The sequence below is a fragment of the Muscardinus avellanarius genome, assembly GCF_963383645.1.
Source record: "Muscardinus avellanarius genome assembly, chromosome: 8".
In the NCBI taxonomy this organism is placed as follows: Eukaryota; Metazoa; Chordata; class Mammalia; order Rodentia; family Gliridae; genus Muscardinus; species Muscardinus avellanarius.
This window is the reverse complement of record NC_137794.1, coordinates 110,687,893-110,711,331: the sequence shown is the minus strand read 5'-3', so window position 1 is coordinate 110,711,331 and position 23,439 is coordinate 110,687,893. Positions and strand designations below refer to the sequence as shown.

The following is a 23,439-nucleotide window of genomic DNA, read 5'->3' as shown; positions in this document are numbered from 1 at the left end:
ATCCCTCTCTTTGGTCCTCGGATTTCACATGATTCACAAGCACGCCATCGGGCAGTTATGCTCTCTGCACACACATCGCTATTCCCATCCCGCCTCCCACACACAGGGCTGCCACGCCTCGCCTCCCACCAATTCTCTCCAGTGTGTGTAGCAGGGTCACAAGAATTCTGCAGCCAGATGCTCCCAGAGGATGGCCCAAGGCAATCGCCCCTCCTTGAATGTTGACCTAAAAGGGAAGAAAAGATTTTCTTAGAGCATTTATTCTTTGGATAGAGGTTAGAGTCTCAAATTTGTCTCTTAATGTTAAGACCTTTTTAAGCTTTTTTTTTTCTTTTTCTTTTTTTTTTTTTTTTTTTTTTTTGGTAGTACTGGGGATAAAACCCTTCTACATCCGGGCTACATTCCCAGACCTATTTTATATTTTATTTGGAAGCAAGTGAGGCTGGCTTCGAACCTGCGCGATCCTATCTCTGCCTCCCAAGCACAGGGATTATTACAAGTGTGCGTCACCATGCCCGGCCCCTTTTAAGCTTTTATCACAACTGCTTAGGAATTAATACCTTTATGACATGCACTGCTGCTTGTGTGTGTGTGTGTGTGTGTGTGTGTGTGTGTGTGTGGTACTGGAGATGAAACTCAAGGGTACTGCACCTCTGAGCTAAGCTCCCAGCCCTATACTTAGTCCTTTTAATTTTTTGAAATGGTCTCACTGAGTTGCAAAGGGACTTGCTAAGTAGCTTAGGCTGTCTGCGAACCATGATCCTCTGGTCTCAGCCTCCTGAATGCTGGGACTACCAGGCCTGGCCTCTTGTTTTTTAAAAATAATTTGAAGGCCTAAAACACTGCGTTTCTGAATTAAACTAATGTACAAGACGTTTATCGCCTCTCAAGGCAATAAATGAGCTGAGTCCTGGTACTCCTCCATTAATGACCAAACTTGAGAAATACTTCAACTTTTAAGCACAGTAGCAAGCTAAAGATGACCATAGTTACCTTTTCTGGGTTCAGTCCAAGTTCCTTAGCTATTGCAGCAGAGACAGCAGCGAAAGCTTCATTGATTTCAAATGCATCGACATCCCCTAGGGACCAGCCTGCTTTTGCAACCTAAAGGAAGGATGAGTAGGAGAAAGGTGGGTAGGAAGGCTGAAGTTAAACCATTTGTTGTTGATAGACAAACTGCAGGAAATATATATATATATACACACATACATACATACTGGAGATTTAGCCCAGAGGCACTAACTACAAAGCCAGACCTCCAGTCCAACCCAATTTTGTTCCTTTTTTTTGTGGTACTGGGGATGGAACCCAGGGGCTTTTTTCTACCTTCAGGCTATACTCCGGACCTATTTCATATTTTACTTGGAAACGGGGTGTCACTAAGTTGCTGAGAGCCTCAGTAAATAGCTGAGGCTGGCTTTGAACCTGTGCAATACTCCTGTCTCAGCCTCCCAAGCATGGGGTTTATACCACGTCCAGCTAACAAGACCCTATTTTGAAATAGAAATAAAATTAGCAAGGGGTGTAGCTTGGGGGTAGAACTGTCTACCTCCAATCCTGAGTTCAATCCCCAGGACCAAAAGGAAAAGGGGGACAGGGGCAGATGAATGCAGAGCCTGGGAAGGCAGATAGGGCTGAGGCTCCTGCAGCGACTGTCTGGGAGAGGGCAAGGTGTGATCAGAATGCCAGGAAGAAAAATGCAGGGGGATGGCCACATTACAAATAGTGGCTATGCATCTTCCAAATTCTGATTTTAAAAAAAATGAGAAAGCCAGGCGTGGTGGCACATGCTTATAATCCCTGCACTTGGGAGGCTGAGACAGGAGGATCGCACAGGTTCAAAGCCAGCCTCAGCTACTTACTGAGGCTCTCAGCAACTTAGTGATACCCTGTTTCCAAATATAAAGTAGGTCTAAGAGTGTAGCTCAGAGGTAGGAAGCCCCTGGGTTTCACCCCCACCCCCCCAGTACCACAAATAAAAGAAAAATTGCAGCGGCTGCCTCTGAGCCAACAATCCTGTCTCAGCCTCCTAACTACTAGTATTATAGTTATGCACTTCCTACACCCAGCTTAAAGGACCTTAAAAGCCGGATTGTTCCTAGGTGAGCCCAGTGATAAAACTGCTTCTGTGACATTAATTATATCTAAAAGATTCATGATGTGCTTTCAAAATCCTACTAGTAACTACAAAGTGTCCTAAATATTGGCTGGCTGGGCATAGTGGTCCATACCTGTAATCTCAGTACTCGGGAGGCTGACACAGGAGGATCACAGGTTCAAAGTCAGTCTCAGCAACCTAGGGAGACCATGTTTCATAAAAAGGCTTGGGGTGTAGCTTGGAGGTAGGATGCCCCTTGGTTCAATCCCTAGTACCACAAAAGAAGTTCTAAGCTGTTCATGATTAAGACTAGAAATATTTCTAGGGAAGAGAACTCATGGTTCGCAGAAGGGAATGAAATGAAACCTGATAGGAAAAGCTGAAAGCAATCACGCGATCTTGGCATTTGTGTTTGGAAAGCTACTGCGCTGGTCTTCCCAGCAGTCCCACCAACAGCAAAGGCCTACGAAGTTATACTCACAGCTTGCTCTATGGCTGGAATCGGCCCTGTTCCCATAATGGAAGGATCCACACCAACTTGTGACCAGGAAACTATCTGCGCTAATGGTGGAAGCCCACGCTGGTCGGCTTCGGACTTCTTCATCAGAACCACAGCTGCTGCACCATCATTTATCCCTGTAAGATGTATGTGACTTAATTTCCACAATGCTTCTTAACTTTAGTTACACGTGGCTACCATCTCTGCCATCCAAAGACACCAGTTAGGTTATTCTGACATCTTCTCAAGGCCATTTGCCGCAATTCATCAGAATTCCACTTTAGTCAGAAATGGTATTATTTGGCCAGCAACAGTGACACATTCCCAACTAACTACTCAGGCTGAACAGAATCACAAGTTCAAGGCAAGTCTGGGCAATTAGTAAGACTTTGTCTCAAAAAAGGCTACTCGGCAGTGGAAAACTCCTAGGCTCAGTTACTGGGAAAAGAAGGAAATTTGGAGTGTGATTCAACTGACCGTAGAACATGACAATTAAAAGATGGAAAGGTAGCCAGGCGTGGTGGCGCACGCTTGTCATCCCAGCATTCAGGAGGCGGAGACCGGAGGATCAGGGTTTGCGGCCAGCCTCAGCTACTTACTGAGGCCCTTCGCAACTTAGTGAGACCTTGTTTCAAATTAAAAAATAAAAAATAGGGCACAGGGTGTGGCTGAGAGGTAGAATACCACTGGGTTCCATCCCAGACTCACACAACACACACACAAAAAAAGAACCATTTTGAGCCAGGTGTGGTACACATACCTGTAATCCTACTACTTGGGAGGCTGAGACAGGAGGATTGCTGCAGGTTCGAGATCAGCAATTTAGTTAGGCCCTCTGTGACTTAGTGAGATCCTGTTTAAAAAATAAAGAATAAAATAGGGCTGGGGGAGCCAGGTGTGGTGGCGCACGCTTGTAATCCCAGCGCTTGGGAGGCTGAAACAGGAGGACTGCACAGGTTCAAAGCCAGCCTCAGCGACTTAGTGAGGCTCTCAGCAACTGAGTGAGACCCTGTTTCCAAATAAAATATAAAATGGATCTGGGAGTATAGCCCAGAGATAGAAAACCCCTGGGTTCCACCCCCAGTACCACCAAAAAATAAATCCATAAATAAAAAATAGGGCTGGGGGTTTAGCTCAGGTAAATATCCCTGGATTTAAGCCCTAGTACCTTAAATAAAAAATAAGAACCATTTTGTATATAAAGAGGTGTTCAGGTAGTCATGGACCTTGCAGAAGATGGTATCCCCCAAACGCCTTTCAGAAATCAAACCTGAAGCATTAGCGGGGGTGACGGTTCCTGTCCCATCAGTAAGGAAGTACGGCTTCAATTTGGACATGACTTCAAGGTTACTGCCATGGCGTGGAAACTCATCTGCTTTAACTTCAGTAAGACCTGAAAAGAGGAAAAGTCAAAATTAGTACAGAATGGCAGTGAGTGTGTCGGGAATAAAGACTGGATGGATGGATGGATGGGTGTGTGTGTGTGTGTGTGTGTGTGTGTGTGTGTGTGTGTAAATGGCAGTGAGTGTGCTGGGAATGAAGAATGGATGGATGGATAGGTAGAATGGTGGATACATGGATGGATGGGACGTGTGTGTGTGTGTGTGTGTGTGTGTGTGTGTGTGTGTGAAAGAGAGAGAGAGAGAGAGAGAGAGAGTGTGTGTGTGTGTGTGTGTGTGTGTGTGTATAACTGAAGACTGAACCCAGGGACATTCTATCTCTGAGCTCCAGCCCTATTTTTTATTTGTTTTTGGGGGGCATTGGGGATTGAACTCAAGGGCATTCTACTTCCGAGCTATACCCCCAGTCTTATTTTGGCTTTTTATTTTGAAATAGGGTCTTGCTAGGTTAAGAGTCTTATTAGTTGCTAAGACTGTCCTTGAACCTATGATCCTCCTACCTCAGCCTCCCAAGTACTGGTATTACAGGCATGCACCATCATGCCTGTTACTTTTGCAATTTGAAACAGGGTCTCACTAAATTGCAGAGGTTTCACTAAGTTGCAAAGTCTGGCTGTGCACCCATAATTCTCTGTCTCAGCCTCCCAAGTACTGGTATTACAAGTGTGGGCCGCCATGCCTGGCTGGAATGATGGATTTCTCAGAAACAAGAAGATTCCTGTTTGGCAGAAAGGTTATTGACATATACCCACTGTCATTCCAATAGGAGGAAAGCTATATTAAAAGACATTCCAAAGACATTCTGAATGTTTTCCAAACCCATAACACTTCTTGATAAAAGTAGTTCCAGCATGTCCAAAGGCATGGCGGTATGGGCCAAGGCAGCTGGCTGGCTGCACCAGGGAGTCTCAGGCCTGGACATGAGATGTCAGTGATCAATAAGGGAAGTTGAGTCCATATTCTATATTAGGTAATGGCAAGTAGGCCAGAGAGACACACTCTAGAAAGGTGAACGTGAGGTGTATACGCAAGCAACAGGAAATAAAGAGCATCACATCTGAGGTTTAGTTTAGCGTGTAACCACGATCTGATGGCTGCCGGCTTCCCACCTTACTATGTCCCATAAACAGAGCATCGCCCCTGCCCAACATCTAGACATACATGGCCAGGTTATGTCCCTGCAACCCACAAACCCTAAGATAAAATTTATAAACATTCCTGTATGTTATTCTGGTGTGTGTGTGTGGTTACTGGGAATTGCACGCAGGGACATTCTACCTCTGAGCCACACCCCCAGCCCTATTTATTTTGAAGCAGGGTCTTTCTGGGTTGCCAACTGCTAAACCGAAAGCCACCATGCTGCTGGCTCGGCCTCCCAAGCACTGGGATTATAGGCGTGTGCACTGCGCCCAGCTTCCTCTGTATTAATCTCATCTATATGAATGCATCCTTAGGCCAATTAGGACTTATATACCCACCTTTTCTAGAAGACACAAAAACTGGGACAATCTCTTTGTCAAAATGGCCGGCTTTCTGGGCACTCTCTGTCCTGTTCTGGGACAGAACCGCAGCTTTGTCCTGATCTTCTCTGCTCACTTGCCATTTTTTGGCTACATTTTCAGCTGGGGAGAAAAAGAGTTAAAACCAGTCTTTTCATGAGTTGCCTTTGGTAGTGCAAGTTGTCCACACTTACACCAGTGCTGTCCACACACACCTGCAGGCTCGCTGGAGGGCTGGGAGCAGCCTCTGAGTGGGCCCCACCCACCCCCACGGATCTGAACATGCTGTGGTGACACTTAGGGGCCATTGCCTTCTTCCTCTTTGAGAATCTCCTGAATCAGAGTCAGTTTATATTTTACCCTACTTTTTTTTTTTTTTGCAGTACTGGGGATGGAACCCAGAGACAATCTACCTCTGAGCTACACCCCTGGCCCTACTTTTTTATTCTTTACTTTGTTTTGTTTTTGTTTGTTTTGGGGTGGTACTTGGGTGGAACCCAGAGGCTTTCTACTTCCGGGTTATACTCCCAGACCTTTTTTTATATATTTTTTGGAAACAGGGTCTCACTAGGTTGCTGAGAGCCTCACTAAGTAGCTGAGGCTGGCTTCGAACCCGTGCGATCCTCCTGTCTCAGCCTCCCAAGTGCAGGGATTACAAGCATGCCCACCACGCCCGGCTTTATTCTTTGTTTTGAAACAGGGTCTCACTAGGTTACAAAGGCCTCACTAAGCAGCTGAGGCTGGCCACAAACTGCAATCCTCCTGCCTCGGCCTCACAAATGCTGCGCCGCCATGTCCAGCCCCCATTTGTGTTAACATTCTCTTTCTGAGCCATCTGACAAAAAGCTGGAGATACAATGTCCCTTCACCCCTAAATTTCAGTATACACTTCCCAGAACAAGGCTATTTTTTTACACAAACACAGTTACAAAAAATCAGGAAGCTTAACATCAATACAATGCTACCTAATTCTTGGTCTCTATTCAAATTTCCCAAATAAAATCTTTTGTTTTTTTGTGTGTGGTACTGACGGTGGAACCCAGGGGCTTTTCTACCTCCAAGCTATACTCCCAGACCTATTTTTTATTTTATTTTATTTGGAAACAGGGTCTCACTAAGTTGCTGAGAGCCTCACTAAGTAGCTGAGGCTGGCTTCGAACCTGTGCGATCCTCTGTTCTCAGCGTCCCAAGCACTGGGATTACAAGCATGTGCCACCACACCCGGCTCCAAGTAAAGTCTTAATAGTAAGTTATTTTATTTTATTGTTCTATCCAGGATCCTAGGCAGGAGCGTGTGCTGCATTATTCATTTTTGGGTTTTTTTGCGGTACTGGAGATGAAACCCAGGGGCATTCTACCTCCAAACTATACCCCCTGCCCTTTTTTTTATTCTTTATTTTGAAACAGGGTCTCACTGCGTTGCAAAGGGCCTCACTAAGTAGTTGAGGCTGTCTGCGAACCGAAATCCTCCTGTCTCGGCCTCCCAAGCACAAGTGTGCACCATCATGCCTGGCTTGTGTCATGGTGTGTTTTGTTAGTACTAGAGAATGAACCAGGGGCATTCCACCTCCAAGCTAAACCCCAAGCTTTATTTTTTTTTTTGGTTAATTAATTTATTTACCTATTTTATTTTGCAGTACTGGGGATGAACCACATCTGGCTAAAATGACTAAGTTTAATAATCACAAGGCTCTGGGTTCAATACCCAGCACCAACATGAATCAAAACCAAACCAAAAACATCAAGCTTAACAAACACAAAGACCAGGAATGGTGGCACACAACTGTAATCCCAGTACTGGGAGGCTGTGACAGGAGGATCCCAGGTTCAATGACACCTACAACTGCGACCAGCTTTCAGGCATGGGGCCCAAAGGAGATGTGGGCCACTTGGCCAGCTCCACAAACGTCTGAACACCATGCGATTCCCAGGGCCCTGGACGCCGTTCCACACCTCAGCTTTCCTGGCCACGGGAGAGGTCCAGTGGCCTGGCCACCCACCTGGAGCCTGAGAAACTGAGACGCACTGGTAGCACACACTTTTCTTCAACCATCCCCAAGCCTGTGTTTGTTCAGCCACATCGGTCTTACCTGTAATACCCATGTGATACTTGTGAAACGCGTCTGTGAGGCCGTCACAGAGTATGCTGTCGGCGAGCGGCGTCTCCCCAATCCTTACTCCCGTTCTCAAGTGAGCCAAGTGAGGAGCCTAAAAAACAAGAGCGAGACAGTGGCACCCACCTGAGCCCAGCTGCGCGGAGGCTGAGGAAGGAGGCTCACAGGTGCAAGGCCACACTGGGCAAACTAGAGGCAGAATGACCCTAGATTCAATCCCCAGTGTAGAAAAACAGGAGCAGCTCCTGTAAAGGCTTGAGTAATGCTAATAGTGTCCTACTTTGATGAGAGATATAATGAAAATAATCAGGTTGCCTAATTAATAGGAGAGACTTATGAGTGTCCTTAACTTCTAACAACTCAATAGCAGCTACAATACAACGGAAAAAGTAAAGGCTTGGAGTCAAAAGAGCGTATTTAACAGGGCATAGTGACACATGTCCGAGAGTCTTAGCACCTAGGAGGCTGAGGCAGGAGGACTGCTTGAGCTCAGGAATTCCAGACCAGCTTGGGCAACACGACAACACCCACTCTTATTAACAAAAAAAAGAAAGAAAGAAAGAAAGTCAGGTGGGGTGGCACACACACTTGTAATCCCAGTACTTGGGAGGCTGAGATTAGAGGATCATGGGTTTGCAGGCAGTCTCAGCTACTCAGTGAGGCCCTCCACAACTTGAAGAGATCCTATCTCAAAATAAAGAATAAAGCTGGGCGTGGTGGTGCACGCTTGTAATCCCAGCATTTGGGAGGCTGAGACTTGAGGATCACAGTTTGCAGACAGCCTCAGCTACTTAGTGAGGCCCTCTGCAACTCAGTGAGACCCTGTTTCAAAACAAAGAATAAAAAATTGGGCAGGGGGTATAGCTTGTAGGTTCCATCCCCAGACTGGTAAAAAAAAAAAAAAGAGAGAGACCCTGTTTCCAAATGAAAAATATAAAAAGGGCTTCCAGAAACCCCAGTACTACCACCACCAAAAAAATAAATAAATAAAATAAAATAAAGAATAAAAACTAGAGCTGAAGGTGTAGCTTGGAGGTAGAATCCCCCTAGGTTCAGTTCCCAGTACCACAAAAAAAAAAAAAAAAAAAAAAAAATCTGTGCTTAAATGTTGGCTCTGCACATCACTTTTTTTTTTTTTAATAACCTGAAAACTAGAAATAATAGCATCACTTTCATGTGGGTTTTTGTGACCACATGTACAAAAGTTCTGGGAAGAGTACTCTGCAAACTTTCGAATGGTCCCGTCAAAACCACTGGCCATTTTTGCCACCTTCAGCCTCCATCCTCCCGAGCCTCCATAGTGGCTGACCTGGACTGGCCTCTGACCAGCGGGTTCCTAGGTCAGACCCTGAGACGCCCGAGTAGAAGGCAAGGGACATACTTTCGACTTTTACCACTGTGCAATTTGAGGGACGGAACATGGTAAAACAAACCCCACCTGCGAGTCTACTGCAGGAGAGCACCACCGAGTGCTCCCCTTTCCATATTCCATACCAAAAGGTCAACAAGTCTGCTTGCTGGGTCTTCCTTGTCAGGTGCAGGAAGGTAAGCAGTAACATTTGATTCTGACTTTTCTTCACAATGGCAAGAATTTTAAAACCAAGGGTATCAACCAGCTCATACTAGAAGTGTTAATTCAGAAAATACCTTATGCTTCAGTAACAGCCATTCAGATAAAACATACTCTGTTCCAGTCACACTGGTTGAGAGGCTTCATTGCCTAAGTGACCGTAGCCCTGACACTTAGCTCACTTGGCTAGCAGGGACACGAGTGCACGGTGTGAGGTAGGGGAGAGGCAGCTCTTCACAGGCTAGCAGGGACACGAGTGCACGGTGTGAGGTAGGGGAGAGGCAGCTCTTCACAGGCTAGCAGGGACACGAGTGCACGGTGTGAGGTAGGGGAGAGGCAGCTCTTCACAGGCTAGCAGGGACACGAGTGCACGGTGTGAGGTAGGGGAGAGGCAGCTCTTCACAGGCTAGCAGGGACACGAGTGCACGGTGTGAGGTAGGGGAGAGGCAGCTCTTCACAGGCTAGCAGGGACACGAGTGCACGGTGTGAGGTAGGGGAGAGGCAGCTCTTCACAGGCTAGCAGGGACACGAGTGCACGGTGTGAGGTAGGGGAGAGGCAGCTCTTCACAGGCTAGCAGGGACACGAGTGCACGGTGTGAGGTAGGGGAGAGGCAGCTCTTCACAGGCTAGCAGGGACACGAGTGCACGGTGTGAGGTAGGGGAGAGGCAGCTCTTCACAGGCTAGCAGGGACACGAGTGCACGGTGTGAGGTAGGGGAGAGGCAGCTCTTCACAGGCTAGCAGGGACACGAGTGCACGGTGTGAGGTAGGGGAGAGGCAGCTCTTCACAGGCTAGCAGGGACACGAGTGCACGGTGTGAGGTAGGGGAGAGGCAGCTCTTCACAGGCTAGCAGGGACACGAGTGCACGATTTGAGGTAGGGAGAGGCAGCTCTTCACAGGCTTACTTTGCTCATACTTTCCATGCCTCCTGCAACCACAATGCTGGAGTCGCCGATCCCTATGGACTGGGCTGCGAGGCACACGGCTTTCAGGCCTGACCCACACACCATTTGGCAGCTCCAGGCTGGAACGGAGTACGGAATCCCAGCCCCCACACTGGCCTGTCGAGCTGGATTCTGCCCACAGCCTGCAAGAAGGGAGAGAACCCTCTCAGCAATCAGGGAAAAGGATGAAGTATCAGGGTGCAAGACCATGCAAACCTGCCAGTGAGGGCATCGGCCACTCTGAGCCTGTGGGCCTGCTGCGTCCTCACCAAAGGCACAAAGGCCTGCGTGGACTCTCCACCTCTCAGTCTAGACCTTGAATATACACCACCTGAGCCGCTCTCTAGGTATCTCACAGATACAGGCTTTCTCCTCCATAAAGAAAACATTTTTTTCACAAAGAAATTCTTTTGTTCTCTTGTGTATGGTACTAGGGATAGAACATAGAAGCATTGTACCTCTGAACTATGGCTACAGCCCTATTTTTTAGTCTTTTTATTTGTGAAACTGGACCTCACTGAGTTGTGAAAGGTCTCATTAAAGTAGCTATGGCTGTCCATGAACAGTGATCCTCCCGTCTCACTCTCCTGAATGCTGGGATTATAAGAGCATGCCACCACACCTGGCTCACAAAGAAATTCTTTATACATTGAGAACTTTGAGCCGGATGTGGTGACGCATGCTTGTACTCCCTGCGCTTGGCAGTCTGAGACAGGAGGATCACATGGGTTCGAAGCCAGCCTCAGCTGCTTAGTGAGGCTCTCAGCAACTTAGACCCTGTTTCAAATAAAATATAAACTCAGCCATTAAAAAAAAACTAAATTACATCATCTTCGGGGAAATGGATGGAACTGGAGGACATTATGCTAAATGAGATTAGTCAGTCACAAAAAATAAGAAATCAGATGCTTTCCCTCATATGTGAAGCTAAGGAGAAATGGGTCATAGGAGGAACTCTAGATAAAAAAGGAAATCCTATAGAGGAGCAAACAAGACAACCTAAATGAGGGGATGGGAGGGGGAAGAAGGAAATTCTCTAAAACACACAATGAACTTAAACATATCAAAGTCAACCACTAAGCCAGGCATGGGAAGGAGGGATGGGGAGGGAACTGGGTAGGGGCTAAATGGGTGATGTGTACATATATGTCCACACAAGTTTTTTTTTAACCCCAATATGATGTATGAATATAATGCATCAATAAAAAATTTTTTTAATTAAAAAAAATTTAAAAATCACAGATTCTTAAAAAAAAACAACAAATAAAACAAAATATAACATAAGGCTGGGAGTATAGCCCGGAGGTAGAAATCCTCTGGGTTCCACCCCCAGTACCACCCCAAAAATAAAAAAATTATAAAAAAGAGAGAACTTTGAGATCTTCATCTTTTGATATAGCTTAGCTTTTCCTCATGAAGGGAAAGAAATTTAAAACCAAGGTTATCAATCAGCTAAAGTTACACAAGCTTATTAATATAAGTCAAAAGTTAGGCATTATTAATATTTCTAACTAAGGCCATTTGCTCTCATGATTGTGGTTTAAGATACCTGGGAAGTAAAGGAGTTACTTAAACCCTCTAGTAGAAAAGTTCTTTCCCTATTATTAATCACACCATTGTCAGTGGTAATGTAAGTTATAGAAAAAATCAGGACTGATATCTCTAGAATTCAACTGTGGGGACTTCCTTCAGTTGGGAAGAAATATCATCACTTAAACAGCAGAGAAACAGACGAAGTTGACAGTTTCAAAACTCTCAGTCAAGGCCGGGCGTGGTGGCGCACGCTTGTAATCCCTGCGCTTGGGAGGCAGAGACAGGAGGATCGCGCAGGTTCGAAGCCAGCTGCACGTACTGGCTTAGGAGACCCTGTTTCCAAATAAAAATGTAAAAATAGGTCTGGGAGTGTAGCCCGGAGATAGAAGGGCTTCCAGGAACCCCAGTACCACCAAAAAAAAAAAAAAAAAAAAAAAAAAACTCTCAGTCAGCTGGGCGTGGTGGCGCACGCTTGTGATCCCAGCATTCAGGAGGCTGAGACAGGAGGATCAGGGTTCGTGGACAGCCTCGGCTAACTTAGTGAGGCCCTTTGCAACTCGGTGAGACCCTGTTTTAAAATAAAGAATAAAAAATAGGGCTGGGGGGTGTAGCTTGGAGGTAGAATGCCCCTGGGTTCCATCCCCAGACCCGCAAAAAAAAAAAAAAAAAAGCATCAAAATAGTCTCTGGATTGAATTCATAAGATACCAGTTAATAGAGACATTAATATTGCATAATGCTTCTGCTTTTTTAAGCTATAATGATTTACATATGCATTTAAGTAAATAACTCTTATAAAAATTATGTGTATTTTCTATACTCTCATCCTCAAAGCATTTAAGGTTAAAAAATGAAGATAGGAGTGGTGGCGCACACTTGTCATCCCAGCATTCGGGAGGCTGAGACAGGAGGATCACGATTCACGCCAGCCTCAGCTACTTGGTGAGGCCCTTTGTAACTCAGTGAGACCCTGTTTCAAATAAAGAATAAAAAATAGCGCTGGGGGTGTAGCTCAGAGATAGAATGTCCCTGGGTTCCATCCCCAGTACTGCAAAAAAAAAAAAAAAGAAAGAAAGAAATGAGTGCTGAGCGTCGCAGTGCTGGCATCTGAGAAGCTGCGCTCCGCGAGTGCCGTGGACAGCGCTCATCCCTCACTGCTAAGAGCGCGCCCGGCGTGTGGGAGGCGCTCCGTACATCTGTCACCGGACTGTGGAGGGCACCTGGCTGCAGGAGAATGACAGACCTGTGTCAAGTGCTAGCTCCATTTCACACCAGGACCCTGGAAGTTACTTACCGCCCAAAGTCTCTTTACTCATTTGTGAGAGGAAGGTAATAGGACCCAACAGACTTACGGGGAGGATGAAGAGAGGAGGAAAGGCAGAGCTTAGCAGAGTGCTTCTACAGGCCCTGTGCCTAGCCGGGCGCGGTGGCGCACGCTTGTTAATTCCCACGCTTGGGAGGCTGAGACAGGAGGATCACAGGTTCGAAGCCAGCCTCAGCAGCTTAATGAGGCTCTCAGCAACTTAGTGAGACCCTGTTTCCACATAAAATATAAAACAGGTCTGGGACTGTAGCCCGGAGGTAGAAGGCCCCTGGGTTTCACCCCAGTACCACAAAAATAAATAAATAAACAAATAAAATAAAAAATAAAGGCCCTGTACTTAAAAGGTCTTCAATAAACACTGCTATTTTAGTCCGGAATAGTGGCACACACTTGTAATCCTAGAACTTGGGAGGCTGAGACAAAAGGATCCGGGTTTTCAGCCAGCCTTAGCTACTTAATGAGGACACTCCCCAACTTAGTGAGACCCTGTTCAAAATAAAAAAATAAAGCCAGGTGGAGCACGCTTGAAATCCCAGCATTCGGGAGGCTGAGACAAGGAGGATTGAGGTTCATGGACAGCCTCAGCTACTTAGTGAGGCCCTTTGCAACTCAGTGAGACCCTGTTTCAAAATAAAGAATAAAAGATAGGGGTGGGGGTGTAGCTCGGAGGTAGAATGACCATGGGTTCCATCCCCAGTACTGCAGAAAAAAATAAAAAAAATAAAAATCAGGCCAGGGGTGTAGCTTCAAGGTAGAATGCCCTGGGTTTAATCCCCAGCACCATAGGGGAAAAAAAAAAGAAAGATAGCTACTTTTACCATGATTATGTAAGAGATACTAGAGAAGTCGGTTAAACGTGGAAAGAAAGACCAGAAAAACCAGCAATGGATGCCCTATGGCAAAGGAAAAGGTCTGAGTCATGGATCTTGGAATGCAGAACCCGCAAGGGGCAAGAATACGCGAGGCTGCAGGTACCAACCCACAGCTTACTTTACAGCCTTGGGGAGTCACGAGAAAGTGGTATGGGTCATACAAGACTTTAAGGCACAGAAGGGCAAGTAAAAAGAATTTGGAAGAGAAACTGCAAAACTACAAAAAGAATATGGGTTGACTGTCTTATTCTGAAATCTGAAATTTGAAATGTTCTAGTAGATAAAACTTTTTAAGTGCTGACATGATACCATAGTGGAATATTATACACCTGACCTCATGTGACACTCGGAAGTCAAAACACAGGTATAGCTGGGCGTGGTGGTACAGGACTACTTGGGGAGGCTGAAAACGGGAGGATCGCAGGATCAAGGCCAGCCTCAGCTACTTAGTGAGACCCTCCGCAACTCAGTGAGACCCTGCTTCAAAATATAGAAGCCAGGCATGGTGCTCATGCTTGTAATCCCAGTACTTGGGAAGCTGAGACAGGATGATCGCAGATTCATGGTCAGCCTCAGCTACTTAGTGAGGCCCTCTGCAACTTGGTGAAACCCTGTTTCAACATAAAGAAGACAAAATAGGGCTGGGGGTATAACTCAGAGATAGAATGCCCCAGGGTTCAATCCCCAGAACTGCAAAAAATAAAAAAGAAAAATAAAAAATAGGGCTGGGGGTATAGCTCAGAGGTAGAATGCCCCTGGGTTCCATCCCCAGTACCACACACACACACACACACACACACACACACACACACACACACACAAAAACAACTATGCATATAAGATGTTTTTGTGTTTGTGGGTCTGGGGATGGGACCCAGGAGCATTCAACCTCTGAGCTACGACCCCTGCCCTATTTTTTATTCTTTATTTTGAAACTGGGCTTCAATGAGTTTCAGAGAGCCTCACTAAGTAGCTGAGGCTGTCCGCGAGCCACGATCCTCCGGTCTCAGCCTCCCGGATGCTGGGATTACAAGCGTGCGCCACCACACCTGGCATATAAGGTGTTTACAAAACAAATAAATTTCATGTTCAGATGTGTGTCCCAGCCCCAAGCCATCTCATTATATATATGCAAATATTCCAAAATCTGAAACAATTCTGGTCTCAAGCATTTCGCATAAGGGATGTTCAGACTATACACAGATAAGTGGGCCAGGTCTCAGGGTAAAGACAGAAGTGAGGTCTGAGTATTACCAATTATCATAATAATTAACTAGAATTAATTCTAGTGAGTGAGCATGAAACTAGCTTTTCTGTTTGTTTTAGTGCCAGGGAGTGACCATGGTCATGTACTATACTACTGAGCTATACTCCAGCCACAAATCCAGTTATTAGTAACTAATTAGGAATGGTCAGTGATCACTAGTCTAGAAATCCACCAAGGGCCAGAAAATGGAGGCATTCTCAGGATTCTACCTTCCTCCAGGGAGTAATAACCCCCCACTCCCGCACCCCCTGTCACTGAGGAGCAACCTAGCTTCCGAGCTGAGAAAGGAGCCCCCAGAGTGCAAGGACTTTACCTGTGTGGTTGGGGCCATCCCTCCAGCACCTCCCAGAATCAGGCACAAAGGAAAAATTAACTACATTTTCACTCTCTGTGTAACATTTAGTATGGAGTATGGAGGACCATGCATTCTCTTACGCATCAGGCCGGCCCTGCTTCTACAGGTACTGTGGGTCAGTGGTTTAGGATCATTCAGAAAATGCATTTAAGGAAGCTGAATGCTACGCTAGGTGAAGTTACTGACAGGGCTGGGAAGAAGGATGACAGAAGGAATCCTAGCAGAGGGATTCTGAGCAAATGTAGAGGGGTGTGTGTGTGTGTGTGTGTGTGTGTGTGTGTGTGTCACACACACAGACGACGGGCTGTTTCTAATAAACCTGACCTCTCCTGGGGTGACTAGGGAGTTACCTGCTGCCAAAACATGTCCAAATATGACCTCGGACACCTCTTCTGGAGCCACAGCGGCCCTTTTCAGGACTTCTTTGATGACAGTAGAGCCCAGGTCGTGGACAGGCACAGTGGATAAGGCACCATTGAAAGAGCCTACAACAGAATAGTGAGCGGACATCTGCACCCCGCGGGCGCTGGGGAAACCCACCCCGCGATGTGGGGCTCCCGCACCCCGAGCCCGGGAGATGGGCGCTTCGGAAAGACCACCGCGGGGTGAGTGCGGCTCCACGCTTCCCAAACGAAGGCGCCCGGCGCTCTGGCGGGCCAACGACTTGGAGGCACGAAAGACATGGAAGCAAGGACTTCTAGCCATAGTGCGTCCAGCCCGACCCCAGCCCAGGGCCGGGATCAGACCACTAGCGGCCCGGCCCCTGCCACCGCAAGCTGACGGATGGCGCCTCCCGGAGCTGGCCAATCAGCGGCCTCACGAGAGGACGCTTCCCCATCCCAGCCAATGGGAGATCCTGGTAGCGAGGTGGCTCTACCGCCGGGAGCCAATCCGAGGCGGGGGGCGGAGGGGCGCGCCAGGCCGGGGGCAGGGCCGCGGGCGAGCTGGGCATGCGCGAGGCGCGGCTCCCGCGGCCCCGGGGGTCCGGGCCGGGCCGCCCCCGCTCGCCCCTCTCCCTCGCCTCGCAGGTCCTCCCCTCCGCTCGCCTGCCCAAGGGGGCCGGCCGTTCGGACCCCGCTCCTGCCCGCCAACCACTCACCGATGGCGGTGCGCGCCGCCGAGACGATGACCACGGGGTCCGGACCTGCACTCATGCCGCCACCTGCGCCTCTGCGCCGCCGTCGGTCCAGCGCTGCCGGCGAGTGAGGTAAAGCCCTCCCCGGCGGCTGAGGCCGCGGCGGGGGCGGGGCCTGAGCGCGCCCCGCCCTTCACCCCACTGCGCAGGCGCCGGGCCGCCCCGGGGAGGCGGGGCTGGGCTCCCGGGCCTGGGGCCGAGAGGGGGGCGGCGGCTCCCGGGGCCGCCTGCCATCAGGGTCCTGCGCCGCGAGTCTGAGAGCCCCGATGCGCGGAGGGGAGGGCGGAGCGCTCCTGGAGCGCGGGGCCGAGGGCTCTTTAGCGTGGGGAGGGGTCCCCAGACCAGAGGCCAGGGTGTTCGCGGGACCGGGCGAGGTCGGAGGGTCCCGGAGCAGGAGGGGGCGTTCCTGCAGCGAGTGAGGGGACGGTGCCTCGGGACGCGGTCTGGGGGTCCCAGGACGAGGGCGGGGTGGGGAGTCTGGCCAAGCGTTTCTGGGACGAGATGCCGGGATTCCGGGGCCGGAGACTGGAGTCTCCGCAGAAATGAGTGTGTCCCGGGCCAGGGGCTGAGTCCCGGGCGTGGAGCGAGGGCGCGGGAGACGGAACTGCGAGCCTTGCCTGCACGCAGGCGCACCCACGCCTCACATCTTTATCTGGACCCTCCAATGAAAGGCTTTGTTTTGTTTTTACCATACCATGGAGATTTTCAAGACAATCAGGAGTGGAGTTGACCAGAGAGTATTTCCCATTCAGCCCAGTACTGGTGAGAATCTTGGGTGGGAAAGCTGCCCACGCACTGCAAGCCTGAGGACAATTCCCATGTGTCCTCCGGTGGAGGGTCCTCAAAAGTTCCTCCACACTTTGCCTGGGCGTCGGTGATCCTTCCTTCACTTCAGGCCCTAATTGGGTCTTTCCTAGGAGAGGCCCCAGCCCCAAGGCTCAGCGTTGCCTTCCCCGTGTAGGGCAAGCACCATGGCCTCTTCCGGAAGGTCTGTCCCCTCCAGCTGTTCCAAGGAGCAGGCGTGCCCTCCAAGTTAGAAAGCCTTTGGTTGACAGAGTGCACACTGAAAGGAGGCATGTATTAAGTGAGGTCAGAATCTTTCTGAGTTTTTCTTTTTTCTTTTTTTAAATTTATTTTGTTGTTGTTGTTGTTGTTGTTGTTGTTGTTGTTGTTGTTGTTGTTGCCGGTCTGGGGATGGAACCCAGAGGCATTTGACCTCCGAGCTACACCCCCTGCCCTATTTTTTAATTCTTTATTTTGAAACAGGGTCTCACTGAGTTGCGAAGGGCCTCACTAAGTAGCTGAGGCTGTCCAGGAACCGCGATCCTCCAGTCTCAGCCTCCCGAATGCTAGGATTACAAGCGTGCGCCACCGTGCCCAGCTTTCCTTTTTCTTTTTTTTTTTTCTTTTTTTTTTTTTTTTTTTGTGGTACTGGGGATGGAACCTAGGGGCATTCTACCTCCGAGCTACACCTCCAGCCCTATTTTTTATTCTTTCATTTGAAACAGGGTCCCATTGAGTTGCAGAGGGCCTCACTAAGTAGCTGAGGCTGTCCACGTACTGTGATCCTGTCTCAGCCTCCCAAATGCTGACACCATAAGCGAGCACCACCATCTTTCTGAGTTTAATTCCCTCAGGGCCTGGGGCTGACTCCTTTTGCAGTCCCAGCTGTTCCCTGTAGACACACCTCTATGGGCCAGCTGCAGGGCTCCCACCTTTGTGAAAAGAACCATCCTGCTTCCTTGCACACCTTGCTGGCTGCCGGAGAACTCTATCAGGAAGACATCTGCTCGGCCAGGAAGGGAAGTCTTTCTAGGCAAGCATCTCTGTTGGCTGGGAAGCTGTAGAAAAGCAAGAGAAGTTGCCAAAAGGTTGTGGGGACAAAACTGTTGACAACCAGCTTGGAGAATCCTCATGAACTTTAAAGTCACCTGAAAAAAATCATTAGTGCTTGGGAACCGAAAGTAAGACTACTTTGCAGAGATGTGGACGGCCAAATAATCCAGAGATGACTGGAGTGTGCAAAAAGAAGGAGAAAAAGGAATGGTGTTCCCTTGGGGACTGATTTTTAGGATCTGGACTGGTGATGGGATCGGGTCCTCCTTGCTTAGAACCCAGCAGCGCACTATCTAAGTCTTTTTGTCGTCTGGAACGTTCTCACTTTCCATGGCTTCAGCTTTATTCCAGGACATCTTCCTCTTGCTCCGGCCATTCTTGGTCTCCTTTGTGAACTTACCGTACCCCTTGATATATTCCCCATCCTTCCTGCTTTGCACCGGCTTCCTGGGTAATACCAGTCAAAACCGTGGCTCAGTTACCATTTATATGTTGACAACTCTGAAAAGTGTTATGATTTGGATATAGAGTGACCCCTGGGAAAGCTCTTTTATTAACAGTGCAGAAATGGTTACAGGCTAGCTGGCATGGTGGTGCACATTTGTAATCCCAGCATTCATGAGGATGAGATAGGAGGATTGAGGTTTGAGGACAGCCTCAGCTACTTGGTGAGAGCCTCTGCAACTCAGTGAGACACTATTTCAAAATAAATGTACCAAGCCGGGCGTGGTGGCAGTTTGTAATCCCCACGCTTGGGAGGCGGAGACAGGAGGATCGCGCAGGTTCGAAGCCAGCCTTGCTGGTTTAGGAGACCCTGCTTCCAAATTTAAAAAATATAAAAAATAGGTCTGGGAGTGTAGCCCAGGGGTAGAAGGGTTTCCAGGAACCCCAGTACCACCAAAAAATAATAATAATAAGTAAATAGCTGGGCGTGGTGGCGCATGCTTGTAATCCCTGCGCTTGGGAGACAGAGATAGGAGGATTGCGCAGGTTCGAAGCCAGCCGCGCACGCTGGTTTAGGCGAACCTGTTTCCAAATAGAAATATAAAAATAGGTTTGGAAGTGTATCCCGGAGGTAGAAGGGCTTCCAGGAACCCCAGTACCACCAAAAAAATAAAAATAAAAAAAAAATGAAATCTCATTGAAGTTGAGCGTGGTGGCGCATGCTTGTAATCCCCGCGCTTGGGAGGCTGAGACGGGAGGATCCAGCAGGTTCGAAGCCAGCCTCAGTCACTTAGTTAGTGAGGCTCTCAGCAACTTAGTGAGACCCTGTAGGTAGAAAGCTCCTGAGTTCCACTCCAAGTACCACCAAAAAAAAAAAAAAAAAAAAATCTCAGTGAAAGCTGGGTGTGGTGGTGCACACCTATAACCCTAGTATTTGTGAGGCTGAGACTGGAGAATCACAAGACAGCCTCAGCAAAGAGACTCTCATCAACTTAGTGAGATTCTGTTTCAAAAGTTAAAAAAAGCTGGGTGTAGTGGCACATGTTTGTAATCCCAGCATTTGGGAGACTGAGACAGGAGGATTGCGGTTCGCAGACAGCCTCAGCTACTATTTAGTGAATCCCTTTGCAACTCAGTAAGACCCTATTTCAAAATAAAGAATAAAAAGTAGGGCTGGGGGTGTAGTTTGGAAGTAGAATGCCGCTGGGTTCCATTCCTAGTACCACAGGAAATAAAAAAAATTTAAAAAATACACCGGTGGTGGTGATACATGCTTATAATCCTAGCAATTGGGAAGCTGAGACAGGAGAATCTCAGTTCGCAGACAGCCTCAGCTACTTAGTGAGGCCCTCTGCAAGTCAGTGAGACCCTGTTTCAAAATAAAGAATAAAAAATAGGGCTGGGGGGTAGCTCAAAGGTAGAATGCCCCTGGATTTTATCCCCAGTAACACACGCACGAACGTGCACGCACGCGCGCGCGCGCACACACACACACACTTGGAGGCATTGATTGGAAGTAGACTGCCCTGAGACTCAATCCCTAGTTCAAAAGAAAAAAAAAAGTAGACATTCACCGACTACAGAGAACAAACTACTACTCAGAAGAAATGGGGAACATCCGAGAGATAAGCTGTCAGAAAGACTAACCTTCCCAAGCTTTGCAAAAGGGTCTTGGAAATTGGAATGGTCAACTATATCAAATAGAAGCGAGGCCAAGTCCATGTAATGCACATTTCTACATGTATGCTCCTATGTAAGTTCCCAGCAATAGCACTCACGACTTTATGTGAAGATTTGGCAACTCCAATGGGAAACTTGTGAAATAGCTTTATTCCTCTTGTCCAGAAATTGGTATTACCTTCACAGGCCAAACTTATTTTTGGAGTGCTGTGAATAACCTGGGATGCAAGCATGTTAGACCAGCACTTACCACTGAACTAGTCCCCTTAGCCCACAAATTACTTCCAAAAGACTATACTTGACCTTGCATTAGCCTGGGTTAACCTTTAGCTATCTACTTAAAAAAAAATTCTGTATAATTGCATTTCTTAATTACTGTGTTATCATGTCACGTGATTGCTTCCTGCACTTAAGATTGTGGCCCAGCAGCCATGAAGACTGCTTGTGAGTTGTCCCCCAGTTTAAATACATTTCTTCTTATTCTAGAAGGCGTAAGGAGGCAGAGTAAGTTACCCAGGGAGCTTTAGTAGCAGAACCCTAAAGGACAGCTCCAAACACTTACCAACCTCTTAGCTAAAGCTTCTGTCCCTTCTCTTTCAACAGAAATTATCCAAACAATAAAAATGTCTATTTGGAGTGTTTGACACAGGGAGATGACCTGTCATCAGCACTGGAACTTCACCCTGAGGTAACGAGAGTGGTTCCGTTTCTGAGCAGTCACTGTATGAGGCTCTCGCCGTGGATGAGAGCATCGTGCCCTCACCCAGTCCCTACATGGAAGCCCTAATCCCCACTGTGATGGTTCCTGGAGGGAAGGAGGTGATGAGGACCAAGCTCTGGCATGAGAAATAGGGGAGGATCTCCAGCAGCCAGGAGGGCACTCACCGGGAACCAAAGAGCCAACAATCAGGCTCTTCTCAGATTTCCTAGCTCCAGAGCTGTGAGAAATAAATGTCTGTCCTTGAAGCCATCCAGTCTATTGTATTTGTGTTATGGCCTTCTAAGCTAAGACAGAACTGTTAGAGGCATATGTGTGCACTCACAAAATGTTCAATAAGGGACAGAAATTGAGCCAGAGAGGTTATGTAGTCTGTCCAAGTCATGTCAAAAGTGGTAATAATGCCAAGATTCACACCCACTAGCTTCTCAAGCCTCTCAACCCGTCAGTCACCTCTCATCACCAGAGCGGCAGACGAATCATCTCAGTCCAAAAATCTGGAGTACTGACAGTTACCCATCAAGGCAGATTCAACAGAACATGTGAAAACTGGTAACATCACACAAGCCTATTTTTATTATAAAATTACATTACTCATTGACAAAATAACTTCCATAGCAGGCATGATGGGGCACACCTGTAATCCCAGTACTTGGGAGGCAGAACTAGGAGGGAACAATGTTCAAGGACAGTCCTAGGAACTTAACAAGACCCTATTAAAAAAAAAAAAAACAGGGCTGGGGAATAGCTAGGAGGTAGAGTGCCCCTGGGTTCAATCCCCAGCACTAAGTTAAAAAAAAAAAAAGGGAAAAAATACTTCTATTGCATACCAATGTTACGTAAAAAACAGGATAGAAAAATTCCATTTTTACAAAAAATTGGACTGAACCAGGGGAGGGGGTGCATGCTTGTAATCCCAGTACATGGGAGTCTGGAACAGGAGAATCACAGATTTGAGGACAGCCTCAGCAACTAATGAGATTCTCACCAACCTAGCAACTCATTTACAAATTAAAATAAAACAGGACTAGAAGTGTTGCCAAAAAAAAAAAAAGGACACATTAAAAGAATATCCATAGCAAAGCCAAAGGCCACAGTATTTAACAGAAATACTACTTTAGTACACATCAAAATGTTTAGTAGATTTTAATTTGTAAATTTTCTTGAAAAAACTGCAGAAAAGGTTAACCAAAAAAGACATGTAAGCCAGGTGTGGTGGTACATGCCTGTCATCCCAATACTTGGGAGGCTAAAACTAGAGGATCACATGTTCAAGGCCAGCCTCCAAAACTTAGCAAGGCTCTTTTCAAAATAAAAGGGTGGGAATGTAGCTCAGAAGCAGAATGCCCTTTCAGTCCCCAGTACGGCCAGGCAGTGGCACTTGCTTATAATCCCAGCTACTCCCTGAGGCTGAAGAGGATCAAAAGTTGAAGGACACCTTGGCAACTTCTGTCTCAAGAATTAAAAAAATATAGCTGGGGATGCAGCTTAGTGCTAGTGGTTGCCTACCAAGCACGAAGCCCTGAACTCAGTCCCAGCACTGGGGCCAGGGCAATTTTTGCTTTGTATTTTCTTCAGCGCTAGGGCACATCAGGCAAATGGTCTACACTGAGCCACATCCCCAGTGCCAGTACTTGTGAGTGTTGGGGTGGGTGACTGGGGATGAACCCCCTGAGCCATACTCCCAGCCCTTTTGAAGCCAGGTCTAAGTTCCTGACACTTTACTTTCAAGTAAGTTCTACTTCAGTGCCAAGTGTTATTAAAACTCCACTTCTGAGGTTCTGTCATTATGTTTAGCCTGTAATCCCAGTTCTTAGGACTGAGGGATCCAGATCAGCCTCAGCAACTTAGCAAAACCCTGTTTCAAAAATAAAATTTTGACAAAGGGCTGGGCTGTAACTTGGGAGGTTGAATGCCCCTCCCTGGCTTCAATCCCCAGTAACTAACAAACACACACATATATAATTTTGCTTTTAGCACAAGTAATGTAACAACTATATGAAAATCTACAGATTCTAAAGACATTCAATGCCATGGACGTTAATCCTTAATTATATGGAGGGAAGATTTAACTGAGTCTTTTATCCTAAAAACATTTTCTCCTACATCCTATTTCACCTATGGGCTTACCAATGTAACACATGCAGACATA

The 23,439-nt window shown here is 47.4% G+C and overlaps 1 protein-coding gene across 1 annotated transcript; it reads right to left on the bottom strand.

Moving 5' to 3' along the window:
- Positions 1 to 55: 55 nt before the first annotated feature.
- On the bottom strand, positions 56 to 16,628 carry ACAT2 (acetyl-CoA acetyltransferase 2; the record flags this gene model as incomplete). Its single annotated transcript, XM_080700158.1, has 9 exons — positions 56 to 226; positions 994 to 1,104; positions 2,580 to 2,734; positions 3,868 to 3,990; positions 5,476 to 5,619; positions 7,587 to 7,704; positions 10,086 to 10,267; positions 15,825 to 15,959; positions 16,574 to 16,628. The coding sequence occupies 9 exons, from the start codon at positions 16,626 to 16,628 to the stop codon at positions 56 to 58; spliced, it is 1,194 nt and encodes a 397-aa protein (XP_080556284.1).
- Positions 16,629 to 23,439: the final 6,811 nt, after the last annotated feature.